The sequence below is a fragment of the Copadichromis virginalis genome, linkage group LG7, assembly GCF_057382275.1.
Source record: "Copadichromis virginalis isolate Kocher_CV1m ecotype Utaka linkage group LG7, C_Virginalis_male_GT1.1, whole genome shotgun sequence".
In the NCBI taxonomy this organism is placed as follows: Eukaryota; Metazoa; Chordata; class Actinopteri; order Cichliformes; family Cichlidae; genus Copadichromis; species Copadichromis virginalis.
In genome coordinates this window covers 67,053,591-67,069,724 of record NC_140624.1, presented here as the reverse complement: position 1 = coordinate 67,069,724, position 16,134 = coordinate 67,053,591, and the positions used below count along the sequence as shown (strand labels likewise).

At 42.7% G+C, this 16,134-nt stretch overlaps 1 protein-coding gene and 1 long non-coding RNA gene across 5 annotated transcripts; both read left to right on the top strand.

The window, feature by feature from the left end:
• Nucleotides 1–1,913: 1,913 nt before the first annotated feature.
• LOC146706673 (uncharacterized) lies at nt 1,914–4,607 on the top strand. Of its 4 annotated transcripts, XR_014921600.1 has the most exons (6): nt 1,914–2,098; nt 2,280–3,043; nt 3,522–3,647; nt 3,899–3,937; nt 4,113–4,234; nt 4,377–4,607. It is a non-coding gene; the product is annotated as an uncharacterized LOC146706673 (long non-coding RNA). The 4 variants fall into 4 exon arrangements; XR_014921599.1 differs by having other exon boundaries at nt 1,914–3,043; nt 3,527–3,647; XR_014921598.1 differs by having other exon boundaries at nt 1,914–3,043.
• Nucleotides 4,608–6,366: 1,759 nt separating this feature from the next.
• On the top strand, nt 6,367–14,207 carry dld (deltaD). Its single transcript, XM_085464883.1, has 14 exons — nt 6,367–6,482; nt 7,554–7,629; nt 7,931–8,010; nt 8,124–8,192; nt 8,730–8,799; nt 9,359–9,459; nt 9,555–9,698; nt 9,979–10,080; nt 10,220–10,410; nt 10,565–10,735; nt 11,137–11,326; nt 11,757–11,894; nt 13,149–13,238; nt 13,394–14,207. The coding sequence occupies exons 1-14, from the start codon at nt 6,444–6,446 to the stop codon at nt 13,457–13,459; spliced, it is 1,527 nt and encodes a 508-aa protein (XP_085321009.1). The 5' UTR covers nt 6,367–6,443; the 3' UTR covers nt 13,460–14,207.
• Nucleotides 14,208–16,134: the final 1,927 nt, after the last annotated feature.

The following is a 16,134-nucleotide window of genomic DNA, read 5'->3' as shown; positions in this document are numbered from 1 at the left end:
ATTAATATGAATAGACATCTGACTATTTTACAGGATAGACAATATAAACATATTTAAAATTAAAGGAATTGAAATGTACATTGTGCCTTGGTTTAGTGTCTGGAAGAGTCCTGTCTCAGTCAATTATAGATGATGTCAGAGGGCGGGTGTGTGTGTTTAGGGCCCGGATGGCTTGGGGATAGAAGCTCCTCTTGAGTCTCTCTGTCCTTGCCCGGAAGATGCGGAACCTTCTACCAGATTGCAGAAGTTGGAACAGTTTGTTGCCAGGATGGGACGGGTCCTTCAGTATCTGCGCTGCTCTAGTCCGGCATCTAGTCCTCTGACAGACTGGTGACCTGTCCAGGTGTGCTCTACCTATGACTACTGGGACAGGCTCTAGCCTCTGTAATAGAATTTTTCTGTTATTCTCAAGTTCAAGTTCAAGTTCAAGTTCAACTTTATTGTCACTTCAACCATATACAGTTTAAAAATACACAGTGAGGCGAAACAACGTTCCTCCAGGAACCAAGGTGCTACAAGACAAGTTAGTGCAAAAAAAAAAAAATATATAATATATCTAGTAATAATATTGTGCAAAAGAGCATTTACAGGTTGGTGTGTGCGATGGTTTGGTGGTGTAGGTCAGTGTGTTTGCGCTTGTGTTGGTTAGTCAGTCCAGTCTCAATGTTTTGAGGTATTTGAGTTAAGCTGAGTGATAATGTTGGTGTATGTGTGTGTGTGCGTGTTTATCAGTCAGTCCCTTTTTGCTGAGGAGACGGATGGCTTGTGGAAAAAAAGCTGTTGCACAGTCTGGATGTGCGTGCCCGAATGCTTCGGTACCTTTTTCCAGATGGCAGGAGTGTAAAGAGTGTGTGAGAGGGGTGTGTCCGATCAGCCACAATGCTGGTGGCTTTGCGAATGCAGCGTGTGGTGTAGATGTCCTCAATAGAGGGTAGAGAGACCCCGATGATCTTCTCTGCTGTTCCCACTATCCGCTGTAGGGTCTTGCGGTCTGATATGGCACAGCTCCCAAACCAGACAGTGATGCAGCCGCTCAGGATGCTCTCAATAGTTCCTCTATAGAAGGTGGTCAGGATCGGTGGTGGAAGCCGGGCCTTTCTCAGTCTTCTCAGAAAGAAGAGACGCTGTTGGGCTTTCTTGTGCAGGGAGCTGGTGTTGAGGGACCAGCCGAGGTCCTTCTCCAGGTGTACACCCAGGAATTTGGTGCTGTCAACAATCTCCACAGAGGAACCGTTGATGCTCAGCGGTGAGTGGTCGCCTCGTGTCCTCCTAAAGTCAACAACCATCTCTTTTGTCTTGTCAACATTCAGAGACAGGTTGTTGTCCTTACACCAGTCCGTTAGTCTCTGCACTTCCTCTCTGTACGCTGACTTGCTAATGAGACCCACCACGGTCGTGTCATCAGCGAATTTAATGATGTGATTTGAACTGTGTGTTGCTACACAGTCATGAGTCAGCAGTGTGAACAGCAGAGGACTGAGCACACAGCCTTGTGGGGCCCCAGTGCTCAGTGTGGTGGTGCTGGAGGTGCAGTTCCCGATCCGTACTGACTGAGGCCTTCCGGTCAGAAAGTCCAGGATCCAGTTGCAGAGGGAGGTGTTCAGGCCTAACAGGCTCAGCTTTCCGATTTAAAGTATTTAAGTGCTTATGCATGTGCTTAGTTGTGACACTGTTACTGTTCAGTGAAAATTTCTAAAACTAGATGAACTTACTTCAGCGTCAGCAGTTTGAGAAAACAACTCCCTTTACAGGTGCTGATAAGGGCACAAAACAGCTTAACCATTGATCCGTTAGGTTTCATAGCGAGACACGTGAAGTGTGGTAGGATCAGTTTGTAACTTCCTCCCTCTTCCTTGGAATGCATAAAGGAGTAGGAGCACCACTTCTGTGGCAGCGCTGACTGTGAACTGTGATGTTTGATGTGTGTTGGCGCAGTAATAAATAGCTTGATCACAGCTCTTTCTGTGTTGCAGACTTTATTTTAAAAATTCCACGACACCTCCCACCCTCCCGCTGTGAACCTGAATTGAATATTCAGAAGACATTTCTTTAAATAGTTCTACAAATCGGAGCTGTTGGTGTGTCCTTGGATTGTGTGGTAATAATATTAGAGCCTGCAATCTTTCTTACTGAATCTCTACTATGAGTCATGTTACCTGAGATTAATTCTATGTTTACCTGTCAGCCTGGACGAATGTGCTGTGTGAAGGAAATTAAATTAAATCAGATCTGAACTGCTGCTACTTTTTGTTATTTTAATTCTCTTCTCTGTTTTCCAGAACAGTTCTCCACAGTCGCTGTCCACATGGGTCAGTGGGACCAAGAAGCACTCTGCTAATGTGTGGACTCTGACCAGCAACATCCAGCAGGACCCAGACAGCGTTTTCTCTCTCCCAGCTGGAGTTTTTGTTTGTCTGTGACTGGAGAGTCAGATTTTTGTTGAGCTTCACACTTGCAGACCTAAGTCAGTTTGCAGAGATCCCTCCCACCCTGGTTTTTATGTGCTAGATTTCTTATCTGAAACGGTAATATTTCAGTGACTGCTGCTTATACCACAGGTTAATACTGTTACTGATCCCTGATGGGAGAATCATCAATTTTGGCAACAAAGAAGCCTGGTGGATGTTTGTTTACAGTCTGATGATGGGACATCATGCTCTGCATCTTCAAAGTTTGCCTCCTCATTATTATTCATACCCAGTAATGTGAAGTATGCTTATATCTACTATAACTGAACCAACCTGGTGCTCTTCATTTATGGAGGCTGTTGAGTCTGAATGTTGGATGTTGTGTATCTCGTGTTCTCTGGGCTTTGTTGTCCTCAGTCTTTTTGCAGGATCAGAAAACAAAACCAGGAGGCGCGTAAATGTTTCTTCTCCATGATGTTTCTTCAAATGTTTCTTCTGGATGATGATAAGACTGTGACACGGGATGCCACCTTTGGTCTTGTGATGAAGCAAAGCTCAGGAAGAAGTGGGATTAAATGGTACCCACATGTTGAGAAGGATGTACAGGGGCACCTGCAGCCAAATCCAAGCCTCAGGTTAGTTGTAGTTGCAGAACGCTATAGGACTGAGACAGCTGAGGCATCAAATGTTTGATTAAACGGATGAAAAAGAGAAGTTTCTTCCCTATAATTATCACTTCTTAAAATCTGTAGCAACTTCAAGTCTGTCAGCGTGCTGAGCATGCAAAGAATGTGACAATATATTTTTGTTCAATATTTAATTTCTTTTAGTTGCAATTGTTAAATGAAAAAAAAATAAAAATATATCCTTATAATTTAGCAAACTAATTTATCAAAAAAAATGTACATATATCTGTATTAGTTTTAATAAATTAATTTGACACCTGTATTGAAAATACCATATTGTATTCATACAGAATCAGTTTGGTATCATTGTTTGTCTGATTGCTGAAACTAAGAGCTACTTTGATCTGTTTAGATCTAAAGTATCCAAAGTTGAGCTCTGATGTTTCTTCACCCCTGTGTGTGATATGTGATTCCTACATGCTGGCAGAGCAGCAGTTTGTGCTCACAGATGGTGACGGTGTGGAGAGATGGTGGTGTTTCCTCAGAAGAACCAGCAGAGTCACTCGCTGACTGATGCTCATCTGCACTGCACAGAGGAAATCAACTGACCGAGGTTTGTCCAGTGACGTGTTATGAATGTATATTTGTTTTATGCTTACAGATGTGTTTTTCTTGACAGAGGCTCTGCAGAGGTTAGACAAAGCAGAGAAAACATGTGCTTTACATTTTACTGTGATTTATTGAGATATTTGTTGCCTGATGTTCAGCAGGAATGAAGAAATAGAATCAAAGGGAGATGTTTTTGATGTTTTAGTAATGATGTAAGTAAATCTTCAATATTATTTATTTGCTTGGTTATATTAGGAGTGTTTCTGAGTGAGGGAGAGAGGAGTCATCATCCAGGTAAAGTGACGTGGATCAGTGGATACACTTGTTTCCCCTTTAAAGGAGACGATCCAAGTCATCCTTAAATGTTAGTGCTTTCAAATACACAAACATTTTTAAAGGACAAAAATGAACATCCAACTTTGACTGTAACACAAAATAAATCTTTGCATGTGTGTTTTCAAACTCTCAGATGGGCAGCATATCAGTCTTGGACTGTCTAACCTGCCGGAGCAGCACTGAATGACCACCACACATGAGCATGTTCCTGCAACATTCAGCATCTGATCCTTCATCTGTGTGCTTCTGCTTTTGGTAAGTACAGTTACCCAACTCCAGTAACTCTAAACACATGCCATCCATTTCTGACGGCCTGGTTACTTCCTGTCAGTTACTTTAGAAACCATGTGGTCACCTGACCTAACACTGTTTCTTCTTCTTCCCCTTAATGTTCAAGTGTCACATGTCAAACAGCTGGAGAGGAAACTACACCAGCGTACTGGGATGTTTCACCAACACGTGCCAGATGCTGTTCCTTCATGGTGACATCACCAGAGACAGCCCCGCCCACCTCAGGACCTCGCCATTGATCATGATGATTATAATGATGACAGCGAGCGGAACTAAGACTGTAAAAATCCACGACCAGAATGTTTCTTTCTAATTATTAATGAATACTGAGAGCCTCTTTCTGTGTTTTGTATGTTTTGGGGTTGTTGTTTTTTTACCTCATTTGTTACTATTAAAGTTCACCAAGTTCAAGGTTCAAGTTCAAGGTTCTTTATTTGTCACATGCGTAGTTATACAAGTATAACACACAGTGAAATGTAGCCTGACACGCTCCTCGACATGTGCAAAAACATTGGGGGGGGGGGGGTGTAGAGGAAGTGTGTGTGTGTATATATATATATATATATATATATATATATATATATATATATATATATATATACATACATACATATATATGATTTGTTTAAGGGTCTTAAGGACATTTATTGTCTTTTTCATTTTTAGTTTTAAACCATCTTCACTGTGTTGAGTGGATTAAAGCCAAATTTGTCAAAGAATGTTTTTTTTACTTATTTTTTTTAATTGTGGTGTCAATTCATTAAAGCAGCCTAAAATGGCTAAGTTACAGCAATCCATCCACCTTAGGCCCTTTGGACAAAAATGTCCACATTGAAACCCATTATAAACGCTATTTTTCACGCCAGAAAAATTACGGTCAAATCGAAAGTCAGGTCTCCAGCTTAGGTTTTGTTTTGGACTACAGGCCTTGGAGTTGTAATTTTTTTATTTGTCCACCGGGTGGCGCCCTTGCTTCACATTTGACCTCTGCTGGAAAACAGCGGGCTGCTTGGACAGACCTGCGGGAAATGACGCCTCTTTTCCGGCGTGCAGCAGCGGGTTCGCCCGCTGATCGGGCGGACCATTTTTCGGTCCCTAGGACCATGAGAGGGTGCATTTTTTTTTTTTAGTCAACAGGAAATGACGTATTTGTTGTCACGTGGTACCGGAAGTGTGCGCTGGAAAAAGGAGTCCGACGCAACATGCCCCCCGATCATCGTCGCGAGTTAACCCGGGAGAATGCACTCATTTCGGCCTCGACGAGCAGCATTTGCCGCCTGGAGACCATTTTCTGGTTCTGGAAAAAAAAATAAAAGGCGATCGAAATGACTCTTGGTGTCAATCTTTAGTCCATCTAAAGGCCTAATTATAATAACAATCAAATATTACTTCAAATGTTTTTTTGGGAAAATATTTAGTTTTTTCGTTTTTTTTTTTCGTTTTTTTGTAATTTAAAGGGTTAAAACAACGAAAATATAATTAAAACTTTATATGAATATTTCAGGGAGAAGCAGTTTTAAAAGACTGACCAATTTAAAGTGAAAAAAAAAATTAATATTTAATATTTTTATTGCACTTTTTGGGGCGTGGTCGATAGTGTGCATTTTATGAAATGCGCTCCTGGAAAAAAAATAAAAGGCGATCGAAATGACTCTTGGTGCCAATCTTTAGTCCATCTAAAGGCCTAATTATAATAACAATCAAATATTACTTCAAATGTTATTTTTTTAAAATATTGAGTTTTTTTGTTTTTGGGGGCTAAAAAACAGGGCGCTCATGAAGTAAAACTGGGATTTAAAGGGTTAAAACAACGAAAATATAATTAAAACTTTATATGAATATTTCAGGGAGAAGTAGTTTTAAAAGACTGACCAATTTAAAGTGGAAAAAAATATTAATATATAATATTTTTATTGCACTTTTTGGGGAATGGACATTTATGTCCATTAGGGACCAAAGTGGATGTCTTTTTTAGGGACCCCCAAGGGTTAAAAAAACATTTTGCTTTTAAAAATAACATTTGTTTACCCGTCGCAAATTTTGACGTGATGCGTAATAGATGCGACCCGGAGGAGTTTTCGGTTTGGACCCATACTGCGCTTGCGCAATGATAGGAGTCCTTGGCTGCTCGGCCTGCTGTAGGTTACGGATCCAGTGAGAGTGCACCGACAGAATGCAGAGCTGGACACAGTTATACCGCTCCCTGGCCACAGTAAGCAGTCATATTATTTTCGCGATAACCAGTATGCGAAATCCGGATGTGTCGTAAACTGTCCTGCGTGCTGCAGATCTAGAGGATAGGGGAAATTTTAGACCTGCGGCCCGCACCTGGCTAGCTACTCGGCTAACAGCAGAAGGCGAACCAGACTGCACTGGAAAAGACATGCAATTTGGAGTTGTTGTGGTTATCGATGTCTAAACACGTTGCTTGGTTTTCAGTTGATGTTTTTCCTATTCATATACCTTTTTCATTTTAATTCGGCATGAGTTAGACTAACAACCTTCCCCACTTTTAAACTAAATCACGACTTTTCTGGTTAAATATTGTCGCAGTATTTTGAAGTAAAACCTGCAATGAAAAGAAGCGTGATATTTGTATTCTGCTAATATTAAAGGGGCTTAAATCACACAAAGCTAGAAGAAAAGCATCTAGGTTCTATGACTTTGCAGTTGACATTTCCCACTCTGGTGTCGTGTTAGCTCGCTTAGCTGTTTAGCAGCGGTTGCCTAACTCATAATTTATGTCGTAAGCTCAGCTGTTGTCTCACAGCTTCACGGCGAGCATCAAATTATTCCGAATTGTTTCGGGGCTTTTAGAAGCTTTGTGACTCTATGACACTTAAATTGTAGTTATTTGCTAACTTGGTAGTCTGCTAGAGGGGAAAGTTTCAGAGTTACTGGTGGACAGGCTGAGGGTGTCCTTGCTGAGAGCTGGCACTGCAACAGCAAACCAGCTGAATGTGGTACAATTCCATGAAAACAAGTGCATGAGTCTAAATATTAAACTAAATATGAAAATTCAAATGTTAGTTTAGTAGTTGAGTTTGCTCCTTCGTGACTCACTAGGCTTCAGTATCTTAGTATGCAGCTTTAAAAGGAAATAGTAGTGACGTAAATAGAAATTATTAAGCAGCAGATTACGGAAGTGAGAGAAGCCACTGAAGACAGATGCTTTTAGTTTGCAAAGTTGGCTTGTGATGCACTATAACATTGTTTTGTGTTGCATTGCCTAGTTGTATTGTGCATGCGTATTTTCTAACTGTGCATTTCGTTTGCTTCACAGCGGAGCCACCACCTGCCCTGCAAAGTGCACGGAGCTGCAGCGCTGTCTGTTCGTACCTACGCTGACAAAGCAGCAAGTACGATTGTGCTGTAAATCTTATCATAGGACTTTATTTGTGGCACAGTGTTTACTGAACTTTAGCCACATGTTTGTGCGGTTTGATCTCTGATGTTTGTATCAAAGCAGTCTCATAATTCAGACTTGCAGAGAGTCTCGGGTGCTGGATTTGGGTGGGGATAGGACTTCATGGGCTATGTAAAGAGGGGTGGTAGAGAGCTTGCATTAAAATGTTCAGTTACATACACCAGACCTTAATCATGTAGTTTTCTCTGGTGGTGTAAAGTCATGCTAAAAGCTGCTGTGTTGCCTCTCTGCAGTTGATGCAGACATCACAGTGGTGGGCTCCGGTCCAGGAGGCTATGTCGCTGCAATCAAAGCTGCACAGCTCGGCTTTAAGGTAACCCACCTGCTCGACAGATATCCTGCTGTCTAAATCCCACAGATGGTCACAAGTGGAAGTTTTTGGTGAATAATGTATCCCCCGTCTCTACATTTGTTATTTTTGGACAGACAGTGTGTGTCGAGAAAAATCTCACACTCGGCGGGACTTGTCTCAATGTCGGCTGCATCCCCTCGAAGGTAACAAACTGCTTTTAATCACCACAAATTCACAGGTTTGTTTGTAAGAGGTTTGATCAGTATGATCATTTTACAGGAAGGAGATACCAAGGATGTTTTTATCTTGGGTTTGGTTTCTCTTTCAGAACTTGTACACCTTTCGTATAAAAGTAATCCAGTGATGGTTTTCTATCCATAGATATATTATAAAGGGCAAATGCTTCCATGGAGCACATTTGAGTAGTAGAGCCAAAAATTTTGCCAGAAAGAATAGCAGCACATACCGGTAGCATCTTTTTATTGTCTTGATGAATTCAAAAATAAGCCAATACTTTTGGATTTATCCAAGCAGAGTGGGAAAAACATTTTCCACTTCATAATAAGGACTAAATTTCACAGAGAGAGGAAAGCAGAACAAACTTCACCTAAAAATAACTTTTCAGTTTGGTGATGAGCACTGAACGTAAGATTGATTAAACTATATTGAATCCGTAAAATGATGCAAACGTGTATAAAGTCATTCCTCCAGCTGAATAAGCTGCTGTTTTGTTTCTGCAGGCTCTGCTGAACAACTCCTACTTGTACCACTTGGCTCATGGGAAGGACTTTGAAAGCAGAGGCATCGAAAGTAAGAATCACCATCAGGCTTTAAAGAGACGTTTTGTACATTTTGTGTAGTTCACTGATCCTTAAAGGGGGGTCATTTCCAGTTATGTGTTGTAATTTTGAGCTCTAGTAGAGCTTTGCATGATTCAAAGTTCAAAATAATCCTTCTTTATGTCATAGAGGTTTTTGTGCTGCCCCTCAGTTAATCCTGTCAGAAACAAGCTGTGTTAGCTCCCCTCGCTTTAAGCCAACCAACCCTCTTATGATTGGTTTGACCAGCAGTACATGCTCTGTGTGCCTGAAATGACTACAGTAGAGAAATCCATTGTCTTTAAACCTTTCAAGTAGATTTTTTTTATAGCCAAGATTACACTGAAGGTCATTATTTGCAGCATTAGCCATATTTAATATAAGCATATACGTTATTATAACACTTGTGTCTGTATTCCTTAGTACTGGATACTGATGGCACAGAATGTGTGTTTTCGACAATGCGCTTTAATTGAATATAACTTGTTTTTCCATCGGTTTCTTAGTTTGACATTTGTGACCCCATTGACAATAAAGTCTTTGTCTTTCAGTTTCAGGCATCTCGTTGAACCTGGAGAAGATGATGGCTCAGAAGAGTGGGGCGGTCAAAGCGTTGACTGGAGGAATCGCACATTTATTCAAACAGAACAAAGTCAGTCTTCCCTCTCTGCATTAGTGCTGGTTTACACAGATGCTACATCTGAACCACTTTTAACAGTGTCTGTGGTGTGACATCACTCCCCACAGGTTACTCACGTTAATGGTTTTGGAAGGTTAACCGGGAAGAACCAAGTGACCGCCACAACAGCTGATGGTACAGAGCAGGTCATCAACACCAAGAACATCCTCATCGCCACAGGCTCAGAGGTCACGCCCTTTCCAGGCATCCAGGTATGAGAATTTGTGACCTGTTCATACTTCATTTCACTAGTTGCAGGTTTTTTGCTTGTTGTATTTACCAAAGGGAGTGGAGGAGGCGAGGAAGGGACATGAAGAGAGGAGTCAGTGCTGCAGGTGTCTAACAAAAGGCGTCCTCGTCTCAAGAGCCTTATCATATCTCACACATGTCACCCTCCTTTCACCACTCCATAAGAACTCACATGCACTTGATTTTTAAAAGATAATTCTGGGTTGATTTTTAAAAGAAGTGTGTTCAAATATGTTTCTTTAGATTGATGAGGAGACCATCGTGTCATCGACAGGAGCTCTTTCCCTGAAGAAAGTACCAGAGGAGCTGATTGTGATCGGAGCTGGAGTCATCGGGGTGGAGCTGGTCAGCATCACTACAGACTGATTCACCCACAAACACATGATTATGTCGACTACATCGGCAACATTTCCTGCCTCAGCTCTGTTTCTTTAGAAAGGAGAGTTGCACTTGTCAGACGTGTGTTTGTCCTGCCATCCTGCAGGGGTCAGTGTGGCAGCGTCTGGGTGCCAAGGTCACAGCGGTGGAGTTCCTGGGCCACGTGGGTGGTATGGGCATCGACATGGAGATCTCCAAGAACTTCCAGCGCATCCTGCAGAAGCAGGGCCTCAAGTTCAAGCTCGGCACCAAAGTCATGGGAGCAACCAAGAGGCCCGATGGCAAGATCGATGTGGCGTGAGTGGAAAAACCAGACTCAGACTTTCAGGACTCTCTTTGATGCATTTTCTTTTGGGCTGTTTTACACCCATGTGCTATCTAAACTCATGAAATTTGAAATATGGCTGGGGAGCTTTGTCATGTAACCACGTGGGTATTATGTGTGTTTCAGGGTGGAGGCGGCAGCTGGAGGGAAGAGCGAGACTCTGACATGTGACGTGCTGCTGGTCTGCATCGGCAGACGACCTTTCACCCAGAACCTGGGCCTAGACACTGTCGGCATCGAGCTGGACAACAGGGGTCGCATCCCCGTCAACAACCGCTTCCAGACCAAAGTCCCCAGGTACCACCGAGCTCATGCTGCCAAAATTAAGCTAAAATGAAGTGATTGAATCTCTGAAAGCAGACTTACCAATTTGGTGCATCCTCACCAGTTTACCCCTGCTAAAATTTTGTCCAAGTTTAAAAATATCAAAATCTCTAAAAATAGTAAGCACAAATAGATTAGTGTAACAGTGGTGTAACAGGAGAAATAAAGTAACAAGTCTGTTACGAAAAGGCCTTTGATCGCGTCACTGGGATGCTCTGTTGCTCTGTAAGAGAACCTCTATGTATTTATGTAGCTGCTGAATTCCTGGGTCAGTAAATGACCCAGACCAAAAAAATAAATTATATGTATCACTCCTTGCAAAACACGGCTCAGTGACATTTGTTCCCTCTTTGCTTCTTCCTCTCCTCTTTTAGCGTTTATGCAATCGGTGACGTGGTTGCCGGGCCGATGTTGGCCCACAAGGCCGAGGACGAGGGCATCATCTGCGTGGAGGGCATGGCGGGTGGCGCTGTGCACATCGACTATAACTGCGTCCCTTCAGTCATCTACACGCACCCCGAGGTGGCCTGGGTGGGCAAGAGCGAGGAGCAGCTCAAAGAGGAGGTGAAAGTTGGGAAGGTGTTTGCTTCCAGCACGATGGATAGCCAGCTCTCTGGGTGCAGCGTTGTTCTTCTAGGGCAACTGAAGGAAATGTCACTAAATCATTGTAGCAGAGATCATGCACAAAGTAGCCATGCAGCTTAAAGTGCTTTAAATGTAAATATGTGTCTCTGTTAAAACTAAGCTGCTTCAGACATTGACATCGGCCACCTGGTGGTGATATTTCCCAACATTTCAATCCAGATCCAAGCCAAAAGAAGGGTTTCATCCTGATTGTTTGTGCTTATTTATATTGTACAAGTGACAAACACAAACGTGACAGCCATGAAGCGTCCCATAACTTGGGAAAAATGTGTGAAAAGTGCAACATTTAAAACTAATATTTCTGTGTCATTTCACTTCAGTCTGAGTCCTCCTCTCTTCTCCTCTACAGGGTGTCCCGTTTAAAGTGGGCAAATTCCCCTTTGCAGCCAACAGCCGAGCCAAAACCAACGCCGACACCGACGGCCTGGTGAAGATCCTCAGCCACAAGGAGACCGACAGGATGCTGGGAGCTCACATCCTCGGATCTGTAAGAGTTCATCAGCCTCCTTTGGACCCGCGTTAGCCTTAAATGTAAAAACATCTGTGTGGGTGGACTGGGTGTTAATGGGCTCAGACTGTCTTTGTAGAGGATCATCTACCCAATCAAATAGACATTGAGCACGTGGGAGGATGATGATGATGGGAATCGAGTGTTTACAGCTTTGGAGTGTTTATGTAGAATATCAGCCTCCTATGAAAATGGAAGTTAACGGTTTGTGTGTCTGTCTCATTACTGCATCTGTCCTAATAAACACTAATCCCAGACAGACACATGCGAGTGCTGTAAAACCATCAGGCTGGCTCTCGATGAACACACTTCCCCGTTAATGACCTTTAACTGTGTCAAGGATGAGACATCCATGTTTGTACCGCTCAGATTAGACTTACAGTAACTCTGAGGCGACAATAAAGCAGATATTTGTCAGTGCAAAGATCCGAGGAGTGCAGGTGGACTGACTGACATTCATGGTGACCCTGTTCCATGGAGTGTCCGGATCTCTGTTAACATCTCTGTCAGTCCTTTATGACAGCGGTCCCCAACCCCCGGGCCTGGGACCGGTACCGGTCCGTGAGTCGTTTGGTACCGGGCCGCGAGAGTTGAGGCTCAGGTGTGAAATGTCTGGTTTTCAGGGTTTTTATCGGTTTTCAGCGTTATTTTGTTATCATTTTTATCATTAACTCGGTTTTCCTGGGTCTTTTCACGTGTGTTATGAATAAATTTTCTTTTTTTCGGTACTGGTACTAGTTTTATTTTGTTGTATTTATCCGCGACACCTTAAAGGTCGGGCATAAACCGGTCCGTGGCGCAAAAAAGGTTGGAGACCAGAAACGTCTTAGTGGAACACAGCTTTCCTTAAAGCTCTCAGTTACATGCACAATTACGTTTTTGTTTCATGTTTCTGAATGCGTCTCAAACTCCCCCCTTAAATTTGCTGGACAGTCTTAGACAGAAGATTGGTGCAGTGAACCCATGTGTAAAAAAAATAAAATAAAAAAATGGACATGATCCCGATCAAGGGACTGTTTTTTTTCTCAGGCAGTCATTACCTTTCCATCACAGGGATAAGTGCCTGAATTAAGTGGCCAAGTTTGCTACTGTGTTTGTCTTGCTGCGCATTTGATTGTAATTACCTGACAAGTAAAATTGCTTGCTGGAAAGTTAATTGTTGTAACAGACCATGTGAAGCTGTTGCTGTTTACAGACCTGCTAAACCAGACGCTGCTGTGTGTTTCTCTGCAGGGCGCAGGAGAGATGATCAACGAAGCTGCTTTGGCCATGGAGTACGGCGCCTCCTGCGAGGACGTCGCCAGAGTCTGCCACGCCCATCCGGTGCGTTCTCTTTATCACACACGACACAGCATAGTGCACATGCACAGTTCTTAGTTTATCTTGTAGTAAAGATATGAGAAATGACATGACAAATGATAAGTCCTGTTGCACCGTGAGTTCTTTCAAACGCCTTCCTCTTCGTCCTTCTCCTGCAGACTGTGTCCGAGGCGTTCAGAGAAGCCAACTTGGCCGCCTCCTTCGGCAAAGCCATCAACTTCTGAGCCGCCAGCCGCTGTCGCACCTTCAGCGGACATGACAGCGGAGAAACAGAAAAGCTGCGTGTCTGCTTCAAAAACCTTCTGACTTTGACCCACCTGGGATCCTCGGTGTTCATCCAGACTGTACCAGTTTAGCTCTAACGTTATTTAAATGTTCAATAAAATCATAAACGGGTGGTTTGGTGGGTAAATAAACACTGACTGCTGTCAGGCTTTTTGTTTTCCACACGTAGTTTAAAAGCTCTCAGCAGAGCATTATGCACTCATTTGCAGGTCAGAGAGAGATATGAATATTATTTTGGCTGTTTTGTTTGTGCAAGGAGACGGGGATGTCTGTTGTTTTACAGCATGGAGGAATTTAACACATCTGATGGGTAATCAGAGCAGGAAACTGGAGCTGCTCGAAGATTCACATCTGCATGTTTTCAATTTTAAGATGGATTTCTGGCTCATCTCAAATCGGTGACTTCATAGCCGGTGTGGTGGTGGTTAAGTTTATATTTCTTTCATGTTCACTCCGACTGATGTCACAGATTTGTGCAGAAACAGATGTGTGATAAGAATGAATGTGGCTCAGCTGCTGCTTCCTGTGTAACTAAAGTACTGAAGGACTCTTAGGTCAACATCAGCTCACATTTGGAGGGGAGCTGTTGATAGTTGCCGGGTGACTGTTTCCTACTCAAATTACTCTGCTGTGATTCGTTCTGGCCTGTATCTCACCATCTCAACCAATAAAGGCAGTTAAATCAGACACTGCTGTGTAGCTTCATGTGCCGACATTATTTTTGAAGTAACTTTCAGTGCAGATAGCAGCTCTTACACTGGATGATGTAGATGGGCAGTGTGAAACTAAATTGGGGGGGGATAAAATTTAAACTTTATGTAGTGCATTTGGAAACTGATCTGCAACAGGACCATGAAGTTAAACTGAGAGATGCATCTGGCCCTCCAGCTGATGCATCTAGCCTCATCAGAAATGACATCAGTGGCTGTCAAGGCGTTTTTAAAGAAGTGTGACGGGGTGCACAGGCTGAGGTCTGCCAAAGTACACATGAACCAGACTGAAAATCAGTGGCAGAAGATCTGATGAGTGATGGATCCAAATCACTGGAGGACAGAGTCTACAGCCATGTGTAAAAGATCAAGGTGCTGTTATGATTTGGGACAGCATTTCAGCCAGTGACATAAATGGACTGATTCTGATATAGCACTTTTCTACTCTCCCAGAGTACTCAAAGCGCTCTATGCTACATTCACCCAATCATTTTCTTATAAACTGAGTGCTTCCTAACTATATTCATACTCCCATGGATGCAACTTGGGATTATTATATTGCCCAAGGATTCTTGGCATGTAGACTGGAGGAGCCTGCTCACCTTCAGATCAGGTGACTGGCTCTACCTCCTGAGCTACAGCCACCCCAAATGTTGGAGATCTTTTTAAAATTTATTGAATTATGCACCCAGAAAAGTACCATCAAATTTTGATAGACCATGGAATCCCATCATTTTTCAGCATGACAATGATCCCAAACAGCATTAAAAGCAGTAAAAGTACCCACCCAAATCACCCTGGGTAACATGCTGAATGAAATGATTAGTTCATTACCAGGCCTCTGGAAACCTCAAGACATGTTGAGGAGGTCATTTAGCCATTTAAATCAGCTGTGTTGGATCAAGGACACATCTCAAACCTGCAGGACACCGGCCCTTGAGGCCTGGAGTTTCCCACACCTGGATAGAAAAACACAGTGGGACACTATCAGGCATGGATCGGCCTCCTCAGAGCCCAACATTATTAAAGCAGTGGGGAATCATCCTGACAGACAACCAAATACAGCCAACATCTTTCAACAAGCCTGGAGAAATATTCCTGAACAGAAAGCCGCCTAAGAGAGTTCAGGTTGTACTGAAGGATAAAGGTATTGACTTTCAAGCTCATTGGAACTGTACACAGAAAGGAAGCGTGGCTCAAGCCTGCGGCACGGTTATGTTAAAAAAGAGTTTTAGGAAGGTAAGATCTCAGTCTTCTTCAGTCTTCTTCATTTGTCCATGTTCGACAAGCGTTTCTTTGTCTATGGTTCACTGACATCATCTACATTATATTGAACAGCAACTCAAAAATGTAAAATTAAAGGTAAAGTAATAATTCTGACACAGGTGCAGCTGATAAGTGGATCGTGTGACGAGCAGAAAGTGTGATGACTCTAAATAGCCTCCTGTTAACATTTAAAACTCAAGACATAGACTGTATGTACTGTAGCAAGAGTGGTTATTATGGTTAAAGTTGAAATGTCAAAGATCATGAAAGTGCGATGATAATAACACTGATTCATACTCATCTTCTAATAACTGATCGATCGTATTTGTCCAGGTGACAACAGCAAGGTTAATAAGTTATTGATTATAGTTGTCTTGGTATGCAGCCCCACCTACTTTTAGTTTAGATCTTCTGATTCCGTGGGGCAGCCAATCAGAGCTGGCTTTAAAGGACGAAGGGCTTCAGACACAGGACGAACTGAGGGGAGCTTGGCTCAGAGGATTATTATGAACTCTGGATTATGCAAAGCTACTCTTTTAGAATGAATGTTTCAGGAAGAATGGAATCCTTGTCTTTCTTCAGCAGCATACAAATAAACATCCAGCGGCTCTAGTGGTAAAATCATCAGAGCATCTTAA

Excerpts from the sequence above, each read along its gene's own strand:
- dld (XM_085464883.1), top strand. The coding sequence starts at position 6,444 with ATGCAGAGCTGGACACAGTTATACCGCTCCCTGGCCACA. Across the intron at positions 8,193-8,729 it reads TCGGCTGCATCCCCTCGAAG|GCTCTGCTGAACAACTCCTA; the intron begins GTAACAAACTGC and ends TTGTTTCTGCAG. Across the intron at positions 10,081-10,219 it reads GAGTCATCGGGGTGGAGCTG|GGGTCAGTGTGGCAGCGTCT; the intron begins GTCAGCATCACT and ends GCCATCCTGCAG.